At 44.1% G+C, this 25,334-nt stretch overlaps 1 protein-coding gene across 3 annotated transcripts in view; it reads left to right on the forward strand.

The window, feature by feature from the left end:
- The window catches only part of ZNFX1 (zinc finger NFX1-type containing 1), a 28,173-nt gene extending 2,970 nt beyond the window's left edge, over window positions 1-25,203 (forward strand). For 2 of the 3 annotated variants that reach the window (XM_028498447.2, XM_024128308.3), the window contains 12 exons: window positions 4,550-6,358; window positions 10,559-10,690; window positions 12,151-12,299; window positions 12,874-13,023; window positions 14,334-14,448; window positions 15,529-15,779; window positions 17,248-17,387; window positions 18,403-18,557; window positions 18,936-19,081; window positions 20,521-20,631; window positions 20,978-21,073; window positions 21,688-25,203. In XM_028498447.2, the coding sequence (XP_028354248.1) occupies window positions 4,550-6,358; window positions 10,559-10,690; window positions 12,151-12,299; window positions 12,874-13,023; window positions 14,334-14,448; window positions 15,529-15,779; window positions 17,248-17,387; window positions 18,403-18,557; window positions 18,936-19,081; window positions 20,521-20,631; window positions 20,978-21,073; window positions 21,688-24,129 (5,696 nt within the window). In that variant the 3' untranslated portion in view covers window positions 24,130-25,203. The remainder of the gene's footprint in view (window positions 1-4,549; window positions 6,359-10,558; window positions 10,691-12,150; window positions 12,300-12,873; window positions 13,024-14,333; window positions 14,449-15,528; window positions 15,780-17,247; window positions 17,388-18,402; window positions 18,558-18,935; window positions 19,082-20,520; window positions 20,632-20,977; window positions 21,074-21,687) is intronic. The other variant, XM_055090669.1, reaches the window with a different exon arrangement.
- Window positions 25,204-25,334: the final 131 nt, after the last annotated feature.

Below are 25,334 nucleotides of genomic sequence, written 5' to 3' on the forward strand. Positions count from 1 at the left end.
GAACTAAGGTCCTGCAAGCCGCACAGCATGGCCAAAAAAAAAAAAAAGAATGGTTTATTCCCTAGCTACAACATGAATGATTCTGAGACTAGACAACCGTCCCCTCTCTTTAAGAGAGCATCTAGGGCTTCCCTGGTGGCGCAGTGGTTGAGAATCTGCTTGCCAATGCAGGGGACATGGGTTCAAGCCCTGGTTTGGGAAGATCCCACATGCCGCGGAGCAGCTAGGCCCGTGAGCCACAATTACTGAGCCTGCGCATCTGGAGCCTGTGCTCCGCAACGAGAGGCCACAATAGTGAGAGGCCCGCGCACCTTGCGCACCGCGATGAAGAGTGGCCCCCGTTAGCCACAACTAGAGAAAGCCCTCGCACAGAAATGAAGACCCAACACAACCAAAAATAAGTAAATAAATAAATAAAATTAAAAACAAAAAACTATTCCCTTTAAAAAAAAAAACAGAGCTTCTAAATGGGTGCAGTTCACTTTAGCAAAGGTAGTGTTGAGGTGTCAGAAATGGAAATAACTGTTTTCTGGGTTTTTTTAATATTTATTTATTTGGCTGCGCCAGGTCTTAGTTGCAGCATGTGGGATCTCATTCCCTGACCAGGATCGAACCTGGGCCCCCTGCATTGGGAGCGCAGAGTCTTAGCCACTGGACCACCAGGGAAGTCCCCAGAAGTAACTGGTTTAGAGCAGCATTATCCAGTAGAAACATAATGCAAGCCAAAAACTTAATTTTTAATTTTCTAGTAGCATCATTAAAAACAAAAAGAAACAGGTGACATACATTTTAAAAACTTGATATTAATTTAATAAAATTTGGTATTTGTCTTATTTAAGCCAGTACATCCAAATATCATTTTATTATAATTGAATATATTTTACTATTATAGTACTTTTCTTGGAGTTTTTTTTCTTTCCGGTTTTTTTTTTTTCTTTTTTTCTTTTTTTCTTTGTGGTACGCGGGCTTCTCACCACTGTGGCCTCTCCCGTTGTGGAGCACAGGCTCCGGACGTGCAGGCTCAGCGGCCACGGCTCACGGGCCCAGCCGCTCCGCGGCATGTGGGATCTTCCCGGACCAGGGCACGAACCTGTGTCCACTGCATCGGCAGGCGGACTCTCAACAACTGCACCACCAGGGAAGCCCTTCTTTCCAGTTTTACTGAAATATAATTGACATACAGCACTGTGTAAGTTTAAGGTGTACAGCATAAATGATTTGACTTACATGTATCATGAAATGATTACTGAAATAAGTTTAGTGAACATCTGTCATCTCATAGATACAAAATTAAAGAAATAGAAAAAAATTTTTTGCTTGTGATGAGAATTCTTAGGATTTATTCTCTTAACAACTTTCCTATATAATATATAATGGTGTTAATTACATTTATCATGTTGTACCTTATATCCCTAGTACTTATCTATCTTATAACTGGAAGTTTGTACCTTTTGACTCCTTCATCCATTTCCCCTTCCCCCAACTCCTTGCCTTGGGAAGTCACAAATCTGATCTCTTTTTCTATGACTTTGTTTTTGAAGTATAATTGACCTGCAACATTATGTTAGTTCCTGTTACACAACATAATGATTCAGTACTGCATCGGCAGGCGGACTCTCAACCACTGCGCCACCAGGGAAGCCCAATGATTCAGTATTTCTGTATATTTCAAAATAATCACAATAAGTCTAGTTACACAATCTGTTACCATACAAAGATATAACATAATTATTGACTATATGCCCCACACTGTACATTTCATACCCATGACGCATTTATTTTGCAACTGTAAGTTTGTACCTCTTAATTTGCCACACCTATTTATCTTCTCCCCCTACCTCCGTCCCCTCTGGTAACCACCTGTTTATTTTCTGTATCTATAACTCTGTTTCTGTTTTTTTGTGTTTGTTCATTTCTTTGGTTTTTTAGATTCCACATATAAGTAAAATCATACAGTATTTGTCTTTCTCTGTGTTATTTAGCATAATGCCCTCTAGGTCCATCCATGTTGTTGCAGATGGTAAGATTTCATTCTTTTATGGATGAGTAGTATTCCATTTTATATATATATGTATGTATATATGTGTGTGTGTGTGTGTGTGTGTGTTTGTACACCCCACATCTTCTTTATTCGTTCATCTGTTGATGGGCACTTAGGCTGCTTCTGTATCTTGGCTATTGTAAATAATGCCACAATGAACATAGGGGTGCACATACCTTTTCTAATTAGTGTTCATAGTACTTTAATAATTTTAATATTTGTATTGACTCCCCCTAAATATTCAAATATTATCATTTTAAGATGTTATTGGGCTTACCTGGTGGCGCAGTGGTTGAGAGTCCGCCTGCCGATGCAGGGGACGCGGGTTCGTGCCCCGGTCCGGGAAGATCCCACATGCCACGGAGCGGCTGGGCCCGTGAGCCATGACCACTGAGCTTGCGCGTCCGGAGCCTGTGCTCCACAACGGAAGAGGTCACAACAGTGAGAGGCCCGAGTACCACAAAGAAAAAAAGAAAAAGAAAAAAAAAAAAAAAGATGTTATCAATATAAAAAATTTTAATGAGGTATTTAACATTTTTTGCTGTTAAGTCTTTAAAATTCCATGTGTCATTTTACACATCTTAATTCAGACTAGTCATATTTAAGATGCTTAATAACTACACATAGCTAGTCGCCGTGTATTTGATAGTACATGTCTGGAGTCCTAGGCACCAAAGCAAAGTTAGTTCCGAAAGCATCACTCTACTGTAGTGATTATTCTGTTTGCTCAGAACTTTCTAAAACGAAACTAAACTGAATGGATTCTTGCCTTTCCCTAAGTTTGCAACATGTCTTCTGAGTTTCAGTCATGGAACGAATGAGGAAGAACTGTAGAACTTTATTTTATGAGCTATGTGAATGTTGAAAGGATGAGAAATGATACAATTTTCCATTCTTCCAAAACACTGAGTCTTCTAATCAGATCAGATTATTAAAAGTAGGACTTTCTTATGATATCTTGGGAGTTTGAAAAGTAAATATAAAAGTAACAATTATAAAAATTTAAAGTTCAGTATTACAGTATTTATATTTTACCAAATTTTTCTTTATCTTGTCACATTAAAATTTTCTCGGGACTTCCCTGGTGGTCCAGTGACTAAGACTCCGGGCTCCCAATGCAGGGGGCCCGGGTTCGATCCCTGGTCAGGGAACTAGATCCCACATGCCGCAACTAAAGATCTTGCATGCCCCAACTAAGACCCGGTGCAGCCAAATAAATAAATAAATATATATATTTAAAAAAAAAATTTCTCTACAACGTACAAAACAAGGAAACGTACATTAGTGGATTTAGGATCTGACGGCATGAAATGGTACAATTATCTTGAATATGATGTGCATTTGAAACTTTCATAACATTTGTTATCATCCAGTCATGGCATATGGTCTTATTTTGTTTATTTGTTTTTAAATCTCCAAGTCATTCTGCTAAGTTGGGTCAGCTCCAGAATCAGTTTTAGAGAAAAGGAAAGTGAAAGAAAAAGGGTTTGGGTATGTTGGCCAAGGTCACTTATGAAATGTGTGGCAGATCAAGGAAGACAAATTCAGCTTCAGCCGCAGGATGATGGTAGCTTTCCTGTGTGTGCGGGGTATGTCTCCTGCCTCTCCCCACCTCCTTGTGTGAGGGTTGGTAATAGATAAGTACTATGTCGATGAACTCGTGCTGCAGAAAGGAGGAAAAGTTAATTTTCATTTTTCAGTTTCCTGAATCAAAGCTTGAGTTTCATTTTTCAGTTTCCTGAAATAGAACTTGAGCTTTATTTTTCAGTTTCCTTCACAATCTATTATTTGGCTCAAAAACATCTTGGTAAAGGAAGCCCTACCTTCCCCTTTGCCATCTGACGCTGAGGAAAGTTCAAAAAGCATTTCCCTCTATGGTTTTATCCCATTTGACGTCTCTGTTGCCTATGACCTAATTGTTTAGAGGCAGAACCAATGGCCCTAGAAATCAATAGGGTATTCCCAATAAAAAATTATTAGTATTTCTGCTAGTAATTAACATTAATGAGAGCTTTTTGTGTGTCAGGTAGTATACTAAGCATTTTATAAACATTTAATCTTTACAGCAACCCAGATGATGAAGCTTAGAGAAATTATGCAACTTAGCCAAGGTTATACAGTAAGGAAGTACCTAGACCAAGGTTTGAACAAGGTCTGTTTAGCTGTGAAACTCATGCTGTCACTGTTGTTCAGTACTGGCAAGAGACTGAAAACAATGAGATGACCTTTTTGAGCCTCTGAAATAATGCCAGCTTGTGAGGATTAAATGAGTAGTTATCCTCTATCATGTATTAGGCACTCAACAAATGTTTATTTTTTCTTTTGCACCCTTTGAAAAGACAGTATTTTCATAATGTATACAACAACCATCGTAAACTAGTTTATATTTATCACGACTTGGTCGGAAACCTTTTTTCTCTCCAAATAAAACCTAAGCTCCTTAGTTGTTTTGGAAAGTGAAAGTATGTTCATATCATTGTGCTTACCCAAAATTCCCATTGTGTTTAGGGCCTATGGATGGAGAATTATCACCAAGAGCTAGAAATCAGGCCGATAATCCACCAGCCAGTGCTCTCAGAGGAGGAGCCAACCAGCCCGAAAGGCATCCTAGGGCCAACAACCATCCTGTTCCTCATCGGCAAAGAGAAGAGAGGTTTGGGGCTATGGGCAGGAACCCACATCAGGGAAGGAGAAACCAGGAAGGGCATGCCAATGATGAACCTAGAGGCCAAAGACATGGTCAGGAAAATGACACCAGGCGGAGAAGTGGCAACCAGGAGGGAAGGAACCGCAGACCACCACGATCTGATGAAAACTTTCAGCAGTGGCGGAACCCCCACCAAAAGCCTGCAGAACAGCCACAGCAGGTGAAGAAACTGGGCTACAAGTTCCTAGAAAGTCTTCTGCAGAAAGATCCCTCTGAGGTGGTCATCACACTTGCCACAAGTTTAGGACTGAAGGAGCTCTTGTCTCACTCTTTTATGAAGTCCAGCTTCCTTGAGCTCATCTGCCAAGTTCTTCGGAAGGCTTGCAGTTCCAAAATGGACCGCCACAGCGTTCTCCATGTTCTGGGCATATTGAAGAATTCCAAATTCCTCAGAGTCTGCTTGCCGGCTTATGTGGTAGGGATGATCACTGAATCCATCCCCCATGTTCGAAACCAGTATCCAGAACACATCAGCAACATCATCTCCCTCCTCCAGGACCTTGTAAGTGTCTTCCCTGCCAGCTCTGTTCAGGAAACTTCCATGCTCATTTCTCTCCTGCCAGCTTCTCTTAATGCTTTGAGAGCCTCTGGTGTTGACATAGGAGAAGAGACAGAGAAGAACCTGGAAAAGGTCCAGACCATCATCGAACATCTGCAGGAAAAGAGACGAGAGGGCACTTTAAGAGTGGACACCTACACTCTTGTGCAGCCTGAGGCCGAAGACCATGTTGAGAGCTACCGGACCATGCCCATTTACCCCACTTACAATGAAGTGCACTTGGATGAGAGGCCATTCCTTCGCCCCAACATCATTTCTGGAAAATACGACAGCACTGCTATCTATCTGGATACCCACTTCCGACTCCTGCGAGAGGATTTTGTCAGACCCCTGCGAGAGGGCATTTTGGAACTTCTCCAAAGCTTTGAAGACCAAGGCCTGAGGAAGAGAAAGTTTGATGACATCCGAATCTACTTTGATACCAGGATTATCACCCCCGTGTGTTCGTCAACAGGCATTGTCTACAAGGTGCAATTTGACACAAAACCACTGAAGTTTGTTCGCTGGCAGAACTCCAAGCGATTGCTCTATGGGTCCTTGGTGTGCATGTCCAAGGACAACTTTGAGACATTTCTTTTTGCCACTGTGTCTAATCGGGAGCAGGAAGATCTCTGCCGAGGAATTGTCCAGCTCTGTTTCAATGAGCAGAGCCAACAGCTGCTAGCACATGTCCAGCCCTCTGACTCTTTCCTCATGGTGGAGACAACCGCATACTTTGAGGCCTATAGGCACGTCCTGGAAGGACTCCAGGAAGTCCAAGAGGAAGATGTCCCCTTCCAGAGGAACATCGTGGAGTGTGACTCCTATGTGAAGGAGCCAAGATACTTGCTAATGGGGGGCAGATATGATTTCACTCCCTTAATAAACAATCCCTCTGCCACTGGGGAATCTCTGAGGAATACTGAGGGCTTGAGACATCTCAGAGTTAATGTCTTAGACCCCAGCCAGTGGCCCTCAAAAGAAACCCTGAAGCTGGATAACTCCCAGATGGAAGCCTTGCAGTTTGCTCTCACAAGAGAACTGGCTATTATTCAAGGACCTCCTGGAACAGGTAAGAGAAAATTTTTCAGAGCACATGACATCTGCCCTATGAGATAGGCAAGGGGGGCTTGACTCTAGGTTTCTGGAATGTCTCAGTTTAAAACATTCCCCTGAAATGGGCATTGAACTTGTTTAAAAAGCAGCTTCTCATAGTGATTTTCCAGTGAGGACCCATTGGTATGCGTAGTAAGACTGCTGAGGGGTCAGACTTAGGGAGATGTATTACTTCTGCTTCATCGCAGGATATATTAATTTGCTTGATCTTATATAAATTTAAGTTAAATAATATCAACTGTATAATAGCACTGGGCACCAAATACTGCTGTATATGATTTGCATCTGTTAACTCATTGCAACTCTGTGAGGTAGAAACCATTCCATTTTACAGATGAAAAAAACTAAGGCAAAGAGAAGTTGAATAATATGTTGAAGCTCACACAGATGACAAGTGACAGACCTAAGACTAGAACTCAGGCAGTCTAGAAGCCGGCTCCTGGCTTCTCTATCTACCACACTGAACTTGCTTCTCTTGGAAATATACCTCCCTACATCCTCCTCCCCGTGTGCCACTCTCTAATCCTCCCCTGAGATGATAGCTACTATTAGCAGTTTGACATGTGTCTTTTGAGATGTTTTCCAAAGTTAAAACTGATATATCTTTGTGTCTTTATGTGTATTTATATGTTTACATAGCACGCTTTTCCTATTTTTTCAATAACAGAAACAAGATTATGTTCTATATATTGGCCTACAATTTATATATATGTATATAACATGTTAGGGATATTTTTACATTCCTTACACTACAGTCACATTTAGAAATATACCTCACTCTTTTTTACCATGGCTGCGTTCATGGCATGAATGCACCAAGATTTTTTTTTGGTTTCATAGACAGTGCTTAGTAAGTATTCATAATCTATATCTGTGTGTGTTTATCTCTGAGTACTCTGCTTATTATTTCTGTAGTTTTTTTCCTAACGTGGGAATTCACATTAACAGGGTAGGTACTGCTAAATAACCCTCCCAAAAGAATATTTTAAAAATAAAAAACAGGGCTTCCCTGGTGGCGCAGTGGTTGAGAGTCCGCCTGCCGATGCAGGGGACGTGGGTTCGTGCCCCGGTCCGGGAAGATCCCACGGAGCGGCTGGGCCCGTGAGCCATGGCCACTGAGCCTGTGCATCCGGAGCCTGTGCTCTGCAACGGGAGAGGCCACAACAGTGAGAGGCCCACATACCGCAAAAAAATAATAATAATAAAAAATAAAAAACAAAACAGGAAGAGGTTCTTTAAAAATAACGATAAAATAATGGCAACTCATGATAAAAAATTAATGTAACAAAATGGAAAGTTCTTTCTGATAAGAAACACCCATATGATGGGAAAATCTGCATAATTAAAGTGATGCTTTCAGGGCTTTAGAAGAAGAAAAAGGATGTACCAGTTTGTATTGCCACCGAGAATGAATTAGTGTTCCCATTTCCTTATATACTTTCCAGCATTGTTGTATGTTATCAATCTTTTCTCATCAGCAGTTTTTGCTGATCTGAGAGGTTATGGCTTATTAATTTTAATTTTATGTTTTAATACAAAATGGTTCAAATATTTTAAAAATTCCACGTCTCTCTCCTCCCACCATCCCACTCAGTTCCTTTATCTAAAGCAAACAATGTTATTGTCTTCCTGTTTATCCTTCCCGAGATAGTCTATGAATGTTCAAGCAAATGCATACTTATATTTATTTCCCCCCACTTTTTTTTGACTCACTATGCTAGAAAACACTTTGCATGTGTTTTGTTTTGCTCATTTATAAAATATCTCGGTGATCCTTTCATACTGGTGCATAAGTATTATCTCACTCCTGTTTGTGGCTGCATAATATTCCATTGTATAGATAGCTCATAATCTCTTTAACCAGTTCCCTATGGAAAGATTTACTGATACAAACAATAGGTCAGTGAATAACCTTGTTTGTGAGTCATTTCACACAGAAGCAGAATATATCCAGGAGAGAAATCCCTAACTGAATCAAAGAATATGTGAATTAGTAATTTTAATAGATAGTGCCAAATTGCCCTCTGGAAATGTATATCACAGTGGTTAATTTGTATTTCTTTAATCAAGAGTGAGATTAAATAGCCTTTCTTGTCTTTATTAGGTATTTATATAACTGTTTCTGTGGATTGCCTTTTCGTATTTGCCATATTTCTGTTGAATGGTTTCTTTTTCTTACTGATTTATAGGAGCTGTTTGTATATTCAAAATATGCATATGTTGCAACTAATTTCCCCTAATGTTATCATTTGAATTGAGACTCTTTAGCTCCAAGTGTAGTACTGTAATCATTTCACGCTAGGTTGACACACACACACACACACACACACACACACACACACACACACACACACACACACACACAGCTACTAAGCAGCAGCCTACCTGGGAGTTTGAGAGGGATGTGACAAAGGGGGTCATTTTTGAGGTGGAAGTCCCGAAAAGTATCCATTCTAAGGGGAAGGAAGCAGTAGGAGAGGATGGGGTAAATATTGAATTATAAAGATTTTCTTTCCTCCGGAGGACTCTTTAGCCATCCAGTCCTCCAAATTAGAAACATAGGAGTTATCCTTTTCTGTTCCCCACCCCAGCCAAACCATTATCAAGTTCCAATCAAGTTTACCTCTGAAACTTCTCCCCAGTCTGTGTACTTATCTCAACTGCGGGAGCCAGACCTTGTCCTCACTCACTGGAAGATGTCAGGAACCTCCCAACCAGTCCATCCCTATTCCCCCTTGCCTGCTCTTACTCAGTTATCACTTTCCCAGGGAAGCCTCTTCTAATCTCATTGAGTAGGCCAGAATCCCAATTATTTGTTTTCTTGGTACCATGTATTTCTCATTTCCCACATTTGTGATTTTTACATTTGTTTGTGTGATTAATTATCTTTCTCTTCTGCAAGTCTGTCATGTCCAGGAAGATAAGAACCATGGCTGTTTTGCTCACCATTGTATTTCTTGCACCTAACCCAGTGTCTAACACCTGTCTGGCACTCAATACATATTTGAAGAAAAAAAAGGAAGCAATAAATTGTTATTTATCTATACTGAAAAGTATTCAGCTGTACTGAAATTTTTTATTTTCTTGTACTGCTCACTCAACATCGAGTATTTTTTAAGACAGTGGCTACCTTCTCAGCTTGACACAATGTAAGAATTTAGCTGTTTGTAAACAATTAATTATTGGCCATTTACTAATGAGCCGATAACTCTAACTCCAATGTTGATTTCTGTGAGTTTTTCACTCCTATCACAAAGGCAAGTCTACTGTGGTATATTAAAAGCATTTCTAGGGCTTCCCTGGTGGCGCAGTGGTTAAGAATCTGCCTGCCAATGCAGGGGACATGGGTTCGGGCCCTGGTCCGGGAAGATCCCGCATGCCGCGGAGCAACTAAGCCTGTGCGCCACAACTACTGAGCCTGCGCTCTAGAGCCCGCAAGCCACAACTATTGAGCCCACGTGCCACAACTACTGAAGCCTGCATGCCTAGAGCCCGTACCCCACAACAAGAGAAGCCCTACGATGAGAAGCCCACGCACCGCAATGAAGAGTAGCCCCCGCTCGCCACAACTAGAGAAAGCCCGCGTTCAGCAACAAAGACCCAGCACAGCCAAAAATAAATAAATAAAATAAATAAATTTATTTTTTAAAAAAAGCGTTTCTAAATAATTTTCCATGTGAGATTGGAAGCAATGTATATGTCCATCAACAGAAAACTGGCTAAAAAAATGCCTTACAGCCCTGAAAAACAAAAAGAGGATTCTTTTTATGTACTGATAGAGAACTACCTCCAAGATATATTAAGTGAAAAAAGCAGGATGTAGAACAGTGAAAATAGTCTGCTACTGTTTGTATTTTAAAAAGGAAGGGGGAAGGCTAGAAAAAGACTGTATATTCGTTTTGGTTTGTGCATAGAATGACTACCTCTGGAAAGTTACGCAAGAAACTAGTAACACTGGTTGCTTCCAAGAGGAACTAGGTGGCTGGGGACAGAAGAGTGAGGAGGACATAATACATCCATTTGCGCTTCTAGGATTTTAAACCATCTCAATATATTACCTTAAATTTTTTAATAATAATAATAATCTGCTGTATGTAATTACTCCTTTTAGAAAGTCTCTAAGTTTTTTAACTCTCCTTTTTCCTTGTTTTTTTAGGCAAAACCTATGTGGGTCTAAAAATTGTTCAGGCCCTTCTAACCAACGAGGCTGTTTGGCAAGTTAGCCTCCAGAAGTTCCCCATCTTGGTTGTGTGTTATACTAATCATGCTTTGGACCAGTTTCTGGAAGGTAATATCTGTAGGCAAATTTGTTCTCTGTTGGGAGTTCCCTGGTGGCCTAGTGGTTAGGATTCTGGGCTTTCACTGCTGTGGCCCGGGTTCAATCCCTGGTCAGGGAACTGAGATCCTGCAGGCTGTGCGGTATGGCAAAAAAAAAAAAAAGTTCTCTAGTAAGACATTTGTAGTTGAACCGTCAGCAAGTTCAGTAGCTTTCTATTGCTCTTTGGATAAAGTCCACAACCTGAAAGGCTGTGTGTGGTTTGCTCCAGCCTAATTCTGAACCTCATCTCCTGCCTCTTCCCTTGTTCTCTCTAACTCCAGCAACCCTGACTGTCTACAGTTTCTTGACTTCCTCCAGCTTCTCCCTTGGCCCATGCTGTTCCCTCTGCCTAGCATGTACTTTTTCTTTCTCCCACTGTCTCCATCTTGATGCATCCAGCCTGGATGGCTCCAGCTGATTCCTCAGGTCTCACTTCATGTGGACTCGCCCTCTTGGCCCCAGACAAGGTTAAGACTCCTTTTGTATTTTTTTCTTCAAATACTTCATTAGCATATATGTACCAATTTATTTGTATGTGTCTCTACCCTAGACTATAAGCACTAAGTGGATTGGTCCTGTTTCTTGCTGTATTCACAGATCCTGGCACATACTAGACACTCATACAATACTAATTGCATAAGTGAATGAACAAGTATTTGTTTTTCCTTTGGAAAATAATGCTTAGACTATTATTTTCCACTCTTTCATATCCTCCTTTCACCTAGATTAAATCTTCCTTATTCCTAGAGTATCAGTTTAAATTGGATCCTCAAAAATTAGATCTCTACCCCACCCAACCTAGTTAAGGTCCCTTGTTGTACACTTTTAGCATGTATTTATAGTATTAAGTTTTATTATGATAAAATGTTTAATATGTATCCTCTCTGGTAGACTGTGAGACATGAGAACAAATGAGGAACTGAGCCTGTGTTTTGACCACTGTATCTTCAGAAACTAACACATGCCTGGCACATAATAAGCAATCAGTAAATATCTGTAGAGTGAATAATAGAGAACATTTACTAATGCTTACTTTGGGCTAGGCCCTCCCTAGGAGCTATAAGGATACTCTCTCGTTTATCCAGACTATAGCCCTATAAGGCAAGTATTACTGTCTTCAAATCACAAAGAAACTGAGGCTCAACTTAAGTAACCTGCCCCAGGTTACATAGCAGTAAGTGGTGCAGATGAGACTTGGGTCCCCAAGTGTCTGATTCTAAAGCCTGTGCTCTTAAGCACCACACTTTACTGCTCTGCAGGTCACATCATCTCTGGGGCCTTCTTGTTTACTGGTGGGGTAGGTTCCCTGTAAGTACCAGTTTGTACCCTAAGGGACCAGCTGCAACAACATCCCAAGCATATACAGCTCTCACCTGAGAGAATCCAGCATAGCTCCTCTTAACTCTGCCATGCTCTACTTTGCTCCACAGGCATCTATAAGTGTCAGAAGACCAGCATTGTGCGGGTGGGTGGAAGGAGCAACAGTGAAATCCTGAAGCAGTTCACCCTGAGGGAGCTGAGGAACAAGCGGGAATTCCGCCGCAACCTCCCCATGCACCTCCGAAGGGCCTACATGAGTGTAAGTCCCAGCTTTGGAGATCTGAGGTAGCTCAGGGGTGAACTAACCAAGATAGCAGTGGCTTTCTGGGTAGTCAGTCCAGGGGAGATAGGGAGGCTCCACAAAGCTGTGAAGGACCCTGGTTCCTTCCAGCATTCCATTTGGGTAATCCTACGGTGTGATCTTTGCCCTCATAATCCAAGATGGGGAAAGGACAGAAAAGGGCACACCACCCCTCCCAGCCCCTGCCAGGGCCTTAAAGCTAGTTCCCCAAAGCCACGCATAGCACTTAACAGCCTGTTGACCAGGTAAATATCATCTTCTAGCTGGGCAGCATTGTGCCCAACCAAAACTTTGAGTTCTTATTACTAAGGAAAAAAGAGTGAGGTCTCTACCACAATATATTTGGCCTGTTTTTCTGTTATTTGTTTTCTTTTCTTACTAGTTGGTAGGAGGTTTTTAGACATCTTAGATATCAATCCTTTGGTTTTAAGACTGGCTGTTCCTGTGTTAGCTTTGTTTTCCCTCAAGGCAGAGACTGAGTTTGGGACATGATGATACTTCTTCATCATTTCTTTCCCTCTGTTCTTGATAGATCATGACACAAATGAAAGAGTCAGAGCAAGAGCTGCATGAAGGGGCCCAGACCCTGGAGTGCACCATGCGTGGCGTACTACGGGAACAGCATCTGGAGAAGTACATCTCCCTCCAGCACTGGAAAAGCCTGATGAATGGACCGATACAGGTAGGGGTCATCTTGTGGGGCACAAGCATCTCTCTTGTCCCCATATTTGGCAGCAGAAGTAGCAGTCCAAAGCATTAGCTATAATCTGCTAAGATGCTGCTTTGATGTGAAAAGTTCCTTTTCGTGAGAAAAGGCAGCTGAATATACTAGTCAGAAACAAGACTCTGGAGCCAGTCTGCTGGATGTGAATACTGATTTTGCTCTAGGCAAGTTACTTAATTTTCTTGTTCCTGTTTCCTCTTTTATAAAGTGGGGATAGGGACTTCCCTGGAGGTCCAGTGGTTAAGACTCCAAGCTTCCACTGCAGGGGACACGGGTTCGATCCCTGGTCGGGGAACTAAGATCCTGCAAGCCGTGAGGCGTGGCAAAAAAAAAAAAAAAAAAAAGTGGGGATAATAACATTAAGTTGAACCACGTGAAATTGCCAATCATTTTAAATTTAACTTGCAAAAATGGCAGTTTCTTATAGAACAACTTAATTCTTATAGGATTGTTATTGAATAAACAAGTCAATATTTGTAAACCTCTTGATTTAATAAGTGTGCTCTAAGTGCTTGTTAAATTAAACAAAATCATAACGAGGCAACCTAGCACATATAGAGGGCCTGGGACTTGACAGACTGGTCACACAGACTTGTGACTTGAGCCAGTGTGATCCTCAGGTCCCTCAGCAGTCAAGCAGGAATAATAATAATGCCTGCCTTCAAAGGATATTATAAGAAGTATCTGCTATCTGTGTATTTTTTTTTTTCTTTGTTGGCTGTACTGCACGGCATGCGGGGATCTTAGTTCCCCATCCAGGGATCGAACCCGTGCCCCCTGAAGTGGAAGCACAGAGTGTAAACCACTGGACCACCAGGAAAGTCCCTGACACGATCTCTGTAACGTGGTTGGCCAGGAATCCAGTGAGATGGTAGCTCTACTATCAATGGGTTGGTGATTTCCAGGGTTTCAAGCCCCAAAGCCTAAAAGGGTCAGTCAGAGTCCTATAAAGGACTGAAGCAGGCTTGATGTGAGGCGTTGGGAAGTAGCAAGGACTGAGGCAAACTGGAAAAGGGGTGGCAGCAGCCCACTTCAGCCATTTGCTGCCATTTAGGAACGCAGGCTCATTGCCCCCATAGCTCCTGGTTTTTTCAAAAGAGGCAGGATATTTTTGTTTTTAAATCTATACAAGTCATATTAAATGATCCAGTTGCCCAAATGTTGCACTTTTAAGAGAATTTTAAGGGAATTACGTCTTGATCCTTTGAGAAGACCTTTCCTCATGCTAGTTGTCTTAGAATTCTCATGACTAATAATTCTTTCCTCAGAATAGCGAATGGGTTTGCTTCCAGGGCTGGAAGCATTCCATGATGCTGGAGTGGCTGGGTCTGGGTGTTGGTTCTTTCACCCAAAGTGTTGCTCCAGCAGGACCTGAAAATACAGGTAAGAGGTGCATGTCTACCTAGAATCACATCTTAAGGTGGAATATGGTAAAGACTAGAAGAGCAGGACTTAAAAGTAATGCCCAGAATTTATAAAGAGCTATCATCAATCAGAAAAAGACAAATAATAGCTTAATAGGAAAACAGATAAAAGACTTTTAATAAGCACATCACAAAATAAATCCTCATGGTCAATAAACATGAAAAGTGCTCATTAGAAACGAGAGGAATTAAAACTAGAATGATATACTATTACACACCTACTAGATTGGCAAAAATTAAAATGTTTGATATAATCCCACATTGGAAGAATGTGGAGCAGAGGGAACTCTGATATGAGGCTAATGGCGATATTAATTGGCAAAACCACTTTATGATAATAGAAAAGCAGAAGGAACTCAAATATCTAACATCCACATTTGTACACCAAATGGATAAATTACAGTCTATTCAGATAATGGATACAACTGTGAAAAGGATTGAATTACAGCATATACAGCAATATGCATGACTCTCAAAAACATGCTGAATGAAAAAAGCAAGTTATAGGAAAATGTTGATATATACAGTACGATTTCATTTATATAGAGCTCAGAAAAGTCAAAACTAGATGATGTGTTGTTGTTTGAAGATATATATACATTATATATGTGGCAAAATTAAAAGGAATGACTAATATAGAGTTCAGGTTAGTAGAGCCCACAAGGGTCTTCAGAGAAATTGGTAACTTTCTGCTTCTTAAGTTGGGTGGAAGGTACTTGATTGTTCATTTTATATACTTTTATAATCCTTTAAGTTGCACATGTACGTTGTATACTTTCCTTTGTATATGTATTTGACATAAGTAAAACCTTCCTTAAAAAGGCATACATAACATTCATGAGATTTTTTAAATGTAACAAAAATGTATGCAAGGAAACCTAAGTCTCTCTCCCGTCTCATTCCTCCCATTTCCCTACCCAGAGGTAACCCCTTAAACCCCTTAAGAATGTCTTCATGCATCTAAGCTCTTATAGGTACCCTTTTTCGTCCTTTGGCTTCAAGAGTCTCCATCCCTGTCCTGCCTGCTTTCCTCTCTTAGCCAAAGCAGAAGGGGAGGAGGAGGAGGAAGAAGGGGAAGAGGAGGGTTCGCTGATTGAGATCGCAGAGGAGGCTGAACTGATTCAAGCAGACCGGATGATTGAGGAGGAAGAGGTGGTGAGGCCCCGGCGACGGAAGAAGGAAGAGAATGGGGCAGTACAGGAGATGGCTAAAGTGCTTCTGGCCATGAGGCTAGACAACTATGGCCCCGGGACAGCAGCCGGGCAGGAGCAGCCTGCAGGAGAGTGGGAGGTAAACTCACTTCCTCGTAGTCCCTGCAAGTCCTAACAGAGTGGGAAATGGGAGGTCAGTTATTACTGCCAGGTGGGTGTGGGTAACTCTCCTGAAGCAGGCCTGAGAGCATCTGTTCTGACCAGAGCCACAGCCCCTGATTCTCACTCACTTCTGTTGCACTGTATTCACTTCATCCTCATAATTAGCTTAATTTACCCTTTTACAACCTAATCCTAGTATAAGATAGGTCCAGTTTCCAAGAGTGTAAAAATTATGGCCTTTTAGAGGGGCCCTGGCAAGAAATGCTAACTTAGAAAGACAGGAAGCAGGTAGCCAAGTGCTTCTCTTGAACTTTTAGAGAAGCGCAGCACATATGAGTCAGATCAAACACTTATGGTCTCAGTGCTTGGTGCTTTCATGGATATTCTCTTTTCAACTACAAACAAGTCTGTGCATTAAGATTTTAGAGGATTCAAGTAAAACAGAATGAAGTAAGCTATGTAGACTGGATGGAATATTCATCCTTCAATCACTCTGAAATTTGATATTTCTCTTAGAGCCAGAATAGTATAAATGCCCAGACTTTCTGTCTGCTCCTTCCTTTGGTAGAACCCCGTGGTCCTCAGAATTTACCATGTCTTAGTCTGACAATAGAGCACTGAACCCCACTGATGATTTAAGGGACTTTAAGGGCAGCTTTGAATGCAGCTTTCTCCAGTCTGCTGGCTTTGAATCTGACCTCCTAGTTCAGTTCAACATCACTATGTGAGGGACAGAATCATGAGCCCAATACTTGGAAGCATGGATTGGGCATCTCTGCCATGTGGCCTCCGGAGGAGTTGAATTGTTTGGTTTTGAAGCGGAGGGGGGTCCATAGTATAGTGACATCCATCTGGCATGCCAGTCCTTCTAAAGGCTCATGCAGAGCCGGGGGGAGCACTTTCTCCGAAATGGTGCCTTTTACCCACTTGTTAAAGGTACTATCTTGATATAATGGCATTAAGACCATCTTAGCAGGACCTGTATGGCATTTAACGAGAGAGAAGCACCTCCACTACTGTCATGACATATGTTTTAGGAATGAGAAGCAGACTGTGGTCAAAGATGTTCAGTAATAACTAGTGCCAGCACTCTTCTAAAGTGCTTTCCATGTATTTACTCCTTCAGTCAATCCAGCAACTCTGTGAAGAGGTACAATTATTATTCCCATTTTATAGAAGGGGATGCTGAGGAACATAGAGGTTCAGGTTCAGTAACTTACTCTAGGTCCCGCAACAAATAAGAGGTAGATGGGACTTTGAACCCAGACAAACTGGCTCCAGAGCCCTCATTTAGCAATGAAATATCTGTTGGGAGAGTGTGTCACACTTAGAGAAGTTCATCAGAGATGACAGCTCCTTTTTTGAAATGTGCTCTGGCCCCCGCCTTGGGCTTAGAACCAGGCCCACCTCTACTCAGTGACTCTGACTGGTATTGATATCTACAGACCCAGCGCAGCCAGAAAAAGAAAATGAAGAAGAAGGTGAAGGTTGAGCTTCGCAAGCTGAACACCATGAGTGAGGCCGAGGCCAATGAAATCCAGGATGTTTGGCAGCTGGACCTGAATTCTCGCTGGCAGCTTTATAGGTACTGTGCCCATCCCCCCACCCCCACCTACCCCCAGCCCCAGCCAGCCCATGTAATTTCCCCAGGGAGTTCCTTTCCTGTTCCTAGAATATAAGCCCTTCAGATCTTCAACATTAGTGTTAACCGACGATTGATTGAGCACCCCACTGTGCTGAGTGCTAGATGCAGCCGTGGGATAGAATAGACACGCTTGGTTCTACCCTCACGGGGTTTAGAGGCTATCCAGGAAGACAAATCAGTTAGTTCCACAAATAAAAAGTTACAAATAGGCATCAACACCAAGGAAGAAAAGAGCCAGGAGTGCTAAGAATATTAACATGGGAGCTGAGCTGGTCTGAGATATCCAGGAAAGTGACATTGGAGGCAAGATCTGGAAGATGAGTAGGCATTAATAAGGCCAGTGGGAAGGGGGAGCAGATGAGCTTGCAGGGATCACATAGGTAAAGGGCTCGAGGGGGAAGGGAGCATGTTTGAGAAATTGAAAGAAGGCAGCCAGCATGGCTGTGGCTCAGACAAATGGAAAGTGAGGTCAGAGAGGTGGGCAGGGGCCAGACTGTGCAGGGCCTCTTAGGGCTGAAGAGTACCACTGGAAGGTTTTACAGCAGAGTGGTGACATGATCTGTTTTACTTGTGGAGAGTTACAAGTAATTCTCCACAATTACAAGTAATTGTGAGGGGAGGAGTGGGGACTCGGGCAGGGATGGAGTAGGGACAGTTTGTGAGAAATTCTTCTTGAAGCTTTTAAAGTCCCTTGCTTTTGTCCAGTAATTAACCTCTGTTCTTTATCCCCCTCCTTCCTTAGCTCCTGACCATTTATATACATCTCCCTGTACATCATTTTGTTGGCCATTTTGGACTCTCGGGTCCCTGCACATTTGGGTCTCTCCTTTCTCTGTGGCTTGTAACTTCCTCTAGGGTGTAGGTTCCACTTCATGCACAGGGCACACTGAAGGGGGTTCCTCCACCTTTTCAAAAAGCACATGGCTTCCTCTCCCTGGTTCTTCTCATTCTCCAGGCTGTGGCTACAGATGTACCAGGCTGACACCCGCCGAAAGATCCTCAGCTATGAACATCAGTACCGCACGTCAGCCGAGAGAATGGCTGAGCTGAGACTCCAGGAAGACCTGCACATCTTGAAAGATGCCCAAGTTGTAGGAATGACAACAACAGGTAAGAAAGCATAGGGTTCACTACTGATGCCAAATGCCTATCAGATTATCTAGGACAGGTAAAGAGAAACTTCTTAAGTAGGTTAGAGGAAAATACCATGAAAAGCTATTGAAAGCAAGCTGTGTTTAGGGTTCTCTTGGTGAAATTCACCCACTTGCTTCTACTGCATTTAGAACCTCAACAGTGACAACATGGGGATGATGCTCTGGAGACCACCCAGCAGCACTCATTCTCATCCAGTGGTCACCGTGGCCCTGGGTGAATGTGAGGACTCGGTTGTAACAGACCCAGGCTCAGGGGTCACCAATCCAGAAGCCCAGTGGCACAGCGAGTCCAGTACATCCGCTCAGAGAAGTCTCTTTGTTCTCTTGACTCGAGGTGCTGCCAAATACCGCCAGATCATGCAGAAGGTGGAGCCTCGGATCGTCATCGTGGAAGAGGCCGCTGAAGTCCTTGAGGCCCACACCATTGCCACCCTGAGCAAAGCTTGCCAGCACCTCATTCTGATTGGGGACCACCAGCAGGTAGGACAGGGGACCCTGGAAGATGGGTTGGCTCTCTGCAGGATTGGAATCAGGAATCAGACGGGAAGACCCTGGTCTCTGCTTTACCAGTCCTCAAGTTTATTAGTGGCTTTCTGTGATACCTCTTTTCCTCACCTCCCATGTTCAATCTAAGAGCAGGTTCTCTTAGATTTGGGGCATGTTTTAGAGGTAGCATTATCCATTTCATCTGTTCCCTTTGCTACTTTTTAATCTACCGTGGCCTCTTTCTTTTTTTTTTTTTTTTTTTTTTTTGCGGTACGCGGGCCTCTCACTGTTGTGGCCTCTCCCGTTGCGGAGCACAGGCTCCAGACGCGCAGGCTCAGCGGCCATGGCTCATGGGCCCAGCCGCTCCGCGGCATGTGGGATCTTCCCGGACCGGGACACGAACCCGCGTCCCCTGCATCGGCAGGCGGACTCTCAACCACTGCGCCACCAGGGAAGCCCTACTGTGGCCTTTTAAGTGGACTGTTACAACAGCATGTTCCCCATCCCACTGCTTCCATTTTTGCCACCCTCTAATCCATTCTTCATAAAGGAGCCAAAGTGAATCTTTTCAAAAAAGTAAATCAGGTCATGTTACTCCCCAGCTTAAAACCCTCCAGTGGTTTCCCATTGCACTTAAAATAAAAATCAAGCTTCTGGGGCTTCCCTGGTGGCGCAGTGGTTAAGAATCCGCCTGCCAGTGCAGGGGACACCGGTTCAAGCCCTGGTCCTGGAAGATCTCACATTCCACGGAGCAACTAAGCCCATGCGCCAGAACTACTGAGCCTGTGCTCTAGAGCCCGTGAGCCACAACTACTGAGCCTGTGTCCTGCAATTACTGAAGCCCACGTGCCTAGAGCCCATGCTCCGCAACAAGAGAAGCCACCACAATGAGAAGCCCGCGCACCGCAACGAAGAGTAGCCCCGCTCGCCATAACTAGAGAAAGCCTGTGCACAGCAACGAAGACCCAACGCAGCCAAAAATAAATAAATAATAAATAAATTTAAAAAAAAAAATCAAGCTTCTTAAAGTGGCCTACAAAGGCCAGTATTCTCAGGGTTCAGCCTGCTTCTCTGACCTCACCTCATACCACCATCTATCTCATTTGCTCACTGTGTTCCCACCCTCTGTTCTTTCTGCTCCCTCTTATGGCTTGCTCTTTGAATGACTGGTGACTTCCTCCATGCTGGTCTCAACCCAGATGTCACTGTTCAGAGAGGCCTATGTAAAGAACCTCCACCCCTGGGCATTCTGTCCCATCACCCTTATTTCTAGGCTTCATGGCCTTTGTCACTCTTTGTCCTTAGCCTGTTAACACCTAAAGCAGTGCCTGGAACACAGAAGCCACTTGAAAAACATTTGATAGGTGGGTAGATGGATGGATGGTTAAAATACATTTTCAGTGGAGAATCCTCAGACGTGTTTCTCTTCTCAGCTGCGCCCCAGTGCCAATGTGTATGATCTGGCCAAGAATTTCAACCTTGAAGTGTCCCTCTTTGAACGGCTGGTGAAAGTAAACATTCCCTTTGTCCGTCTGAACTACCAGGTGAGAAGCTAGACCTTTGTTACTACCAAATGTCCAGGAGAAGGCTCCTGGGAGCCTGCGAAATGCCAACAAGAAAGCTTGGCATTTTTATTTCATTAAAATAATGCTAGTTTAGTAATGAAATGACTCTGTCAGATTTATTTTGTTTTTTTGTTTTAAAATACCACAAGTTCAGCCTGTGTTGAGTTTGTGTCAGATGAAGGAGCTGTTTATATTCTGCTCTTTTCTCCCGATTATTCTTTTCAAATGTTACCTCCCCAGATTTTCCACTAGCAACTTAGTCTTTAGAAAACTGTCCATTTTATTCTCTGCCCATGTTTTTAATGACATACGTGTCTTGTTTCAGCACCGCATGTGCCCTGAAATTGCCCGGCTTTTGACACCCCACATTTACCAGGATCTGGAAAACCATCCCTCTGTTCTCGAATACGAGAAGATTAAGGTGAATCTGCCCTACCTGATCTTTCTCTGATGCTGTCAGCAACCTAGGAGGTTATATTTTCCTCAGGACAAAAAAGGGCTTTCAGAAGGGAATACAGCCAGCTTTTTAAAAAGCTACCTATTGGGAATTCTCTGGTGGTCCAGTGGTTAGGACTTGGTGCTTTCACTGCTGGGGCCTGGATTCGATCCCTGGTTGGGAACTAAGATTCCCCCAAGCCATGCGATGTGGCCAAAAACAAAAGGAAAAAAACAAAACAGTAAAAAGCTAGTTATTAAGAAGAGGAATAGTATATAAGTTGAGAATACAGACCTGGGTTTTTGAATCCCAGCTCTGCCATTTAGTAGCTGTGTAACTTTTAGCAAATTATATACCAATTCTGAGGGTCAGGGTCTTTTGTACATGAGAATAATGGTTGCTGCCTCGTAATATTATTGTATTGAAGGAGATAAGGTATATAAAGCATTCAGCACAGTGGAATGCTCATAAGTTAAAGATAATGGTACAGAGTATACAGAAGCCTTCTAAGGTCCCTCCCTGGAACAGGGTCAGTGGCCAATGCACATGAAGATAGAAAAAACTACCATGAGTGAACCTTCTCTTCTTTTTCTTTCCAGGGGGTCTCTTCCAACCTTTTCTTTGTAGAACACAACTTTCCTGAACAGGAAATCCAAGAAGGCAAAAGCCACCAGAACCAGCACGAGGCTCGCTTTGTGGTGGAGCTGTGCAAGTACTTCCTGTGCCAGGAATACTTGCCCTCCCAGATCACCATCCTCACCACCTATACCGGGCAGCTCTTCTGCCTGCGCAAACTCATGCCTGCTAAGACATTTGCTGGTGTCAAGGTCCATGTGGTGGACAAATACCAAGGGGAGGAGAACGACATCGTCCTCCTCTCACTAGTGCGCAGCAACCAGGCAGGAAAGGTGGGTTTTCTCCAGATATCCAACCGCATCTGCGTGGCCTTGTCCCGTGCCAAGAAGGGAATGTATTGCATTGGAAACATGCAGATGCTGGCCAAGGTGCCCTTGTGGAGCAAGATCATCCATACCCTTCGAGAGAACAATCAAATAGGCTGTGCCCTCCGGCTGTGCTGCCAGAACCACCCTGCTACCCACACTTTAGTATCCAAAGCTTCTGACTTCCAAAAAGTACCCGAAGGAGGCTGCAGCCTACCCTGTGAGTTCCGGCTGGGCTGTGGGCACGTCTGCACCCGTGCCTGCCACCCCTATGACTCCTCGCACAAGGAGTTCCAGTGCATGAAGCCATGCCAGAAGGTGATCTGCCAAGACGGGCACCGGTGCCCCCTTGTTTGCGTCCAGGAGTGTCAGCCTTGTCAGGTGAAGGTGCCCAAAGTCATTCTCCGGTGCGGCCATGAACAAATGGTCCCTTGTTCCATGCCTGAGTCAGATTTCTGCTGCCAAGAGCCTTGCCCCAAGGTCCTGAAATGTGGGCACAGGTGCAGCCACCCATGTGGTGAAGACTGTGTGCGGTTGTGTTCAGAAAAGGTCACCGTGAAACTCAAGTGTGGGCACAGCCAAGAGGTGAAGTGTGGCCATGTGGAGGACCTCAGGTATGACCTGCCAGTCAAATGCACCACCAAGTGTGGCACCATCTTGGACTGCGGGCATCCGTGTCCCGGCTCCTGCCACAGCTGCTTCAAAGGGCGCTTCCATGAGCGCTGTCAACAGCCCTGCAATCGCCTGCTCATCTGTTCACACAAGTGCCAGGAGCCGTGCATTGGCGAGTGCCCGCCCTGCCAGCGGACCTGTCAGAACCGCTGCGTCCACAGCCAGTGCAAGAAGAAGTGTGGGGAACTGTGCAGTCCCTGCGTGGAACCCTGTGACTGGCGCTGCCAGCACTACCAGTGCACCAAACTCTGCTCTGAGCCCTGTGACCGACCCCCATGCTACGTGCCTTGTACTAAGCTGCTGGCTTGCGGCCACCCCTGCATTGGTTTGTGTGGGGAGCCATGCCCCAAGAAGTGCCGTGTCTGCCACCAGGAAGAAGTCACGCAAATCTTCTTTGGCTTTGAGGATGAGCCAGATGCCCGCTTTGTACAACTGGAAGACTGCAGCCACATCTTTGAGGTGCAAGCCCTGGACCGCTACATGAGCGAGCAGAAGGATGACGAAGTCGCCATCAAGTTGAAGGTCTGCCCTGTCTGCCAGGTGCCCATCCGCAAGAATCTGAGGTATGGAACCAGCATCAAACAGCGGCTGGAAGAGATTGAAGTTGTCAAGGAAAAGATCTTGGGCTCAGCAGGGGAAATCGCAGTCAGCCAGGAACAACTGAATGCCCTACTGGGGAGGAAGAATCTCCTCTACCAGCTGCTCCCTGAAGACTTCCTGATGTTGAAAGAGAAGCTGGCCCAGAAAAATCTGTCAGTGAAGGACCTGGGCCTTGTTGAGAATTATATCAGCTTCTATGACCACCTGGTTGGCCTATATGATTCCCTTAAAAAAGTGCATGTCTCAGAACAGAAACAAGTGAGGACTCGATTAGACCAGGTCCGTGAGTGGCTGGCCAGGAAGCGTTTGAGCTTCACCAGCCAGGAATTGGATGACCTCCAAAGTGAAATCCAGAGGCTCACATACCTGGTGAACCTGCTGACCCGCTGCAAGATGGCAGAGGGGAAGGTGAGAGGCAGCGTAGCAGAAGAGGTCTCCAGAGTCCGGAAGATCCTTGAGGGTACGTGTAAGTTCACCCGGGAGGATGAACAGTTTGTGCAGAGAAAGATGGAGTCTCTGAAAGCCACGCTTCCCTGCTCTGGCCTGGGCATCTCAGAGGAAGAACGAATGCAGATCGTCAAAGCCATGAATTACCCTCGTGGCCACTGGTTCAAGTGCCCCAATGGCCACATCTATGTGATTAGCGATTGTGGGGGAGCCATGCAGAGGGGCACGTGTCCTGACTGTAAGGAGGTGATTGGGGGCATAAACCATACTCTGGAAAGAAGCAATCAGCTTGCTTCCGAGATGGATGGGGCCCAGCACCCTGCCTGGTCTGACACGGCCAACAACCTGATGAACTTTGAGGAGATCCAGAGGATGATGTAGGAAGATGACATAGCTGCCTTTTGCCCCAGCCACCATATGGCTGGGGCCGGCTCCCCCATGAAAGAACCGGTTTGTTTTTTATTACTGTCCTTTTACTCTTAGCACCTAATTAAGGATCCACTTTTAGGGCTTGCCCACATTTGTTTCTAGATTTACCCCTGCTCTAGAGTAAGCACTTTACCTCCAGAACTGAGAGCGAAGTTAACAGGTCTGTCCTCTTCTCTCGTCTGCAAGTTAGTGGACAGACTGCCTGGAGCACGTTTGGGGCTTCCACCTAGGCTACCTGATAGTATCTCTGGATCCTGACTCAGTCAGGTGTTTTTTTCCGCAGTGCTCCAGAGGCAGATAGGAGCTCAGTGAAGCAGACTTATTCTAAATTGCCAGGACCTAACTTGCAGACTCACTTCCACTCTAATAAACAGAGGCCCGGAATTGTTTATGAACTGCTTATCCTTTCAAGGAGCACAAGAATCCCTCCTACCTTCCTCCTTGGGCACCCTCATTCCAGGAGACGGAGGCACGTGATAAGACAAAGACTTCACTGACTAATCCTGACGTTACATATTCACTGAGAGTGGGGGAAAGTGTGATAGACCACAGCTGGGGGCTTATGCAGCAGGCCCAGGCCAACTAAGGAGTGACCCCTGTACCCTTCCTGTGACTTGCACTTTGGGATGGTTGAGGTTTCTTTCCCTGCAATAGGAGAGGCTCAGTAGCTGTGGTGGTTCCCCAGGGCCCTGAAAGGACTAAACTCTCATTTGGTACCAGCAGCGCCTATCCAAAGTGTGACCCTTTTGTCCCAACACCCTCTATTGCAGCTTTTGCCTGGGCAGGGTTAGCATGCCAGCAGCTTCTGTAGGTCCCAGGTCTATACCAGAAGCCAGCCCCCAGGCCTGCTGCCTGCATACATATTCCCTCAGTTCAGTGTTCCCTAGAACTGACACTTAGGCATCTCAGGTCTTTCTAATGTTGGCAAGAAAACATCCCTTTGCTATGTATACATTTCCTTTTTTGTCTTTACTATGCACTTTAGCCTATAAAGTCAATTAATAAAAACAATGATTGAGAAAATCAGTGGTCTGTGTTTGTCCTCAACTGTTAAAAGCAGCTCAAGCAGCTTGAGACAGGATGGGAATGGAGGCAGTGCCTACGAGGAGGCCATACTTCTGTGTCTGTGGTGTGGGGTTTTTTCTTTTGGCTGGTAA

The sequence above is a fragment of the Physeter macrocephalus genome, chromosome 14 (assembly GCF_002837175.3).
Source record: "Physeter macrocephalus isolate SW-GA chromosome 14, ASM283717v5, whole genome shotgun sequence".
NCBI lineage: Eukaryota > Metazoa > Chordata > Mammalia > Artiodactyla > Physeteridae > Physeter > Physeter macrocephalus.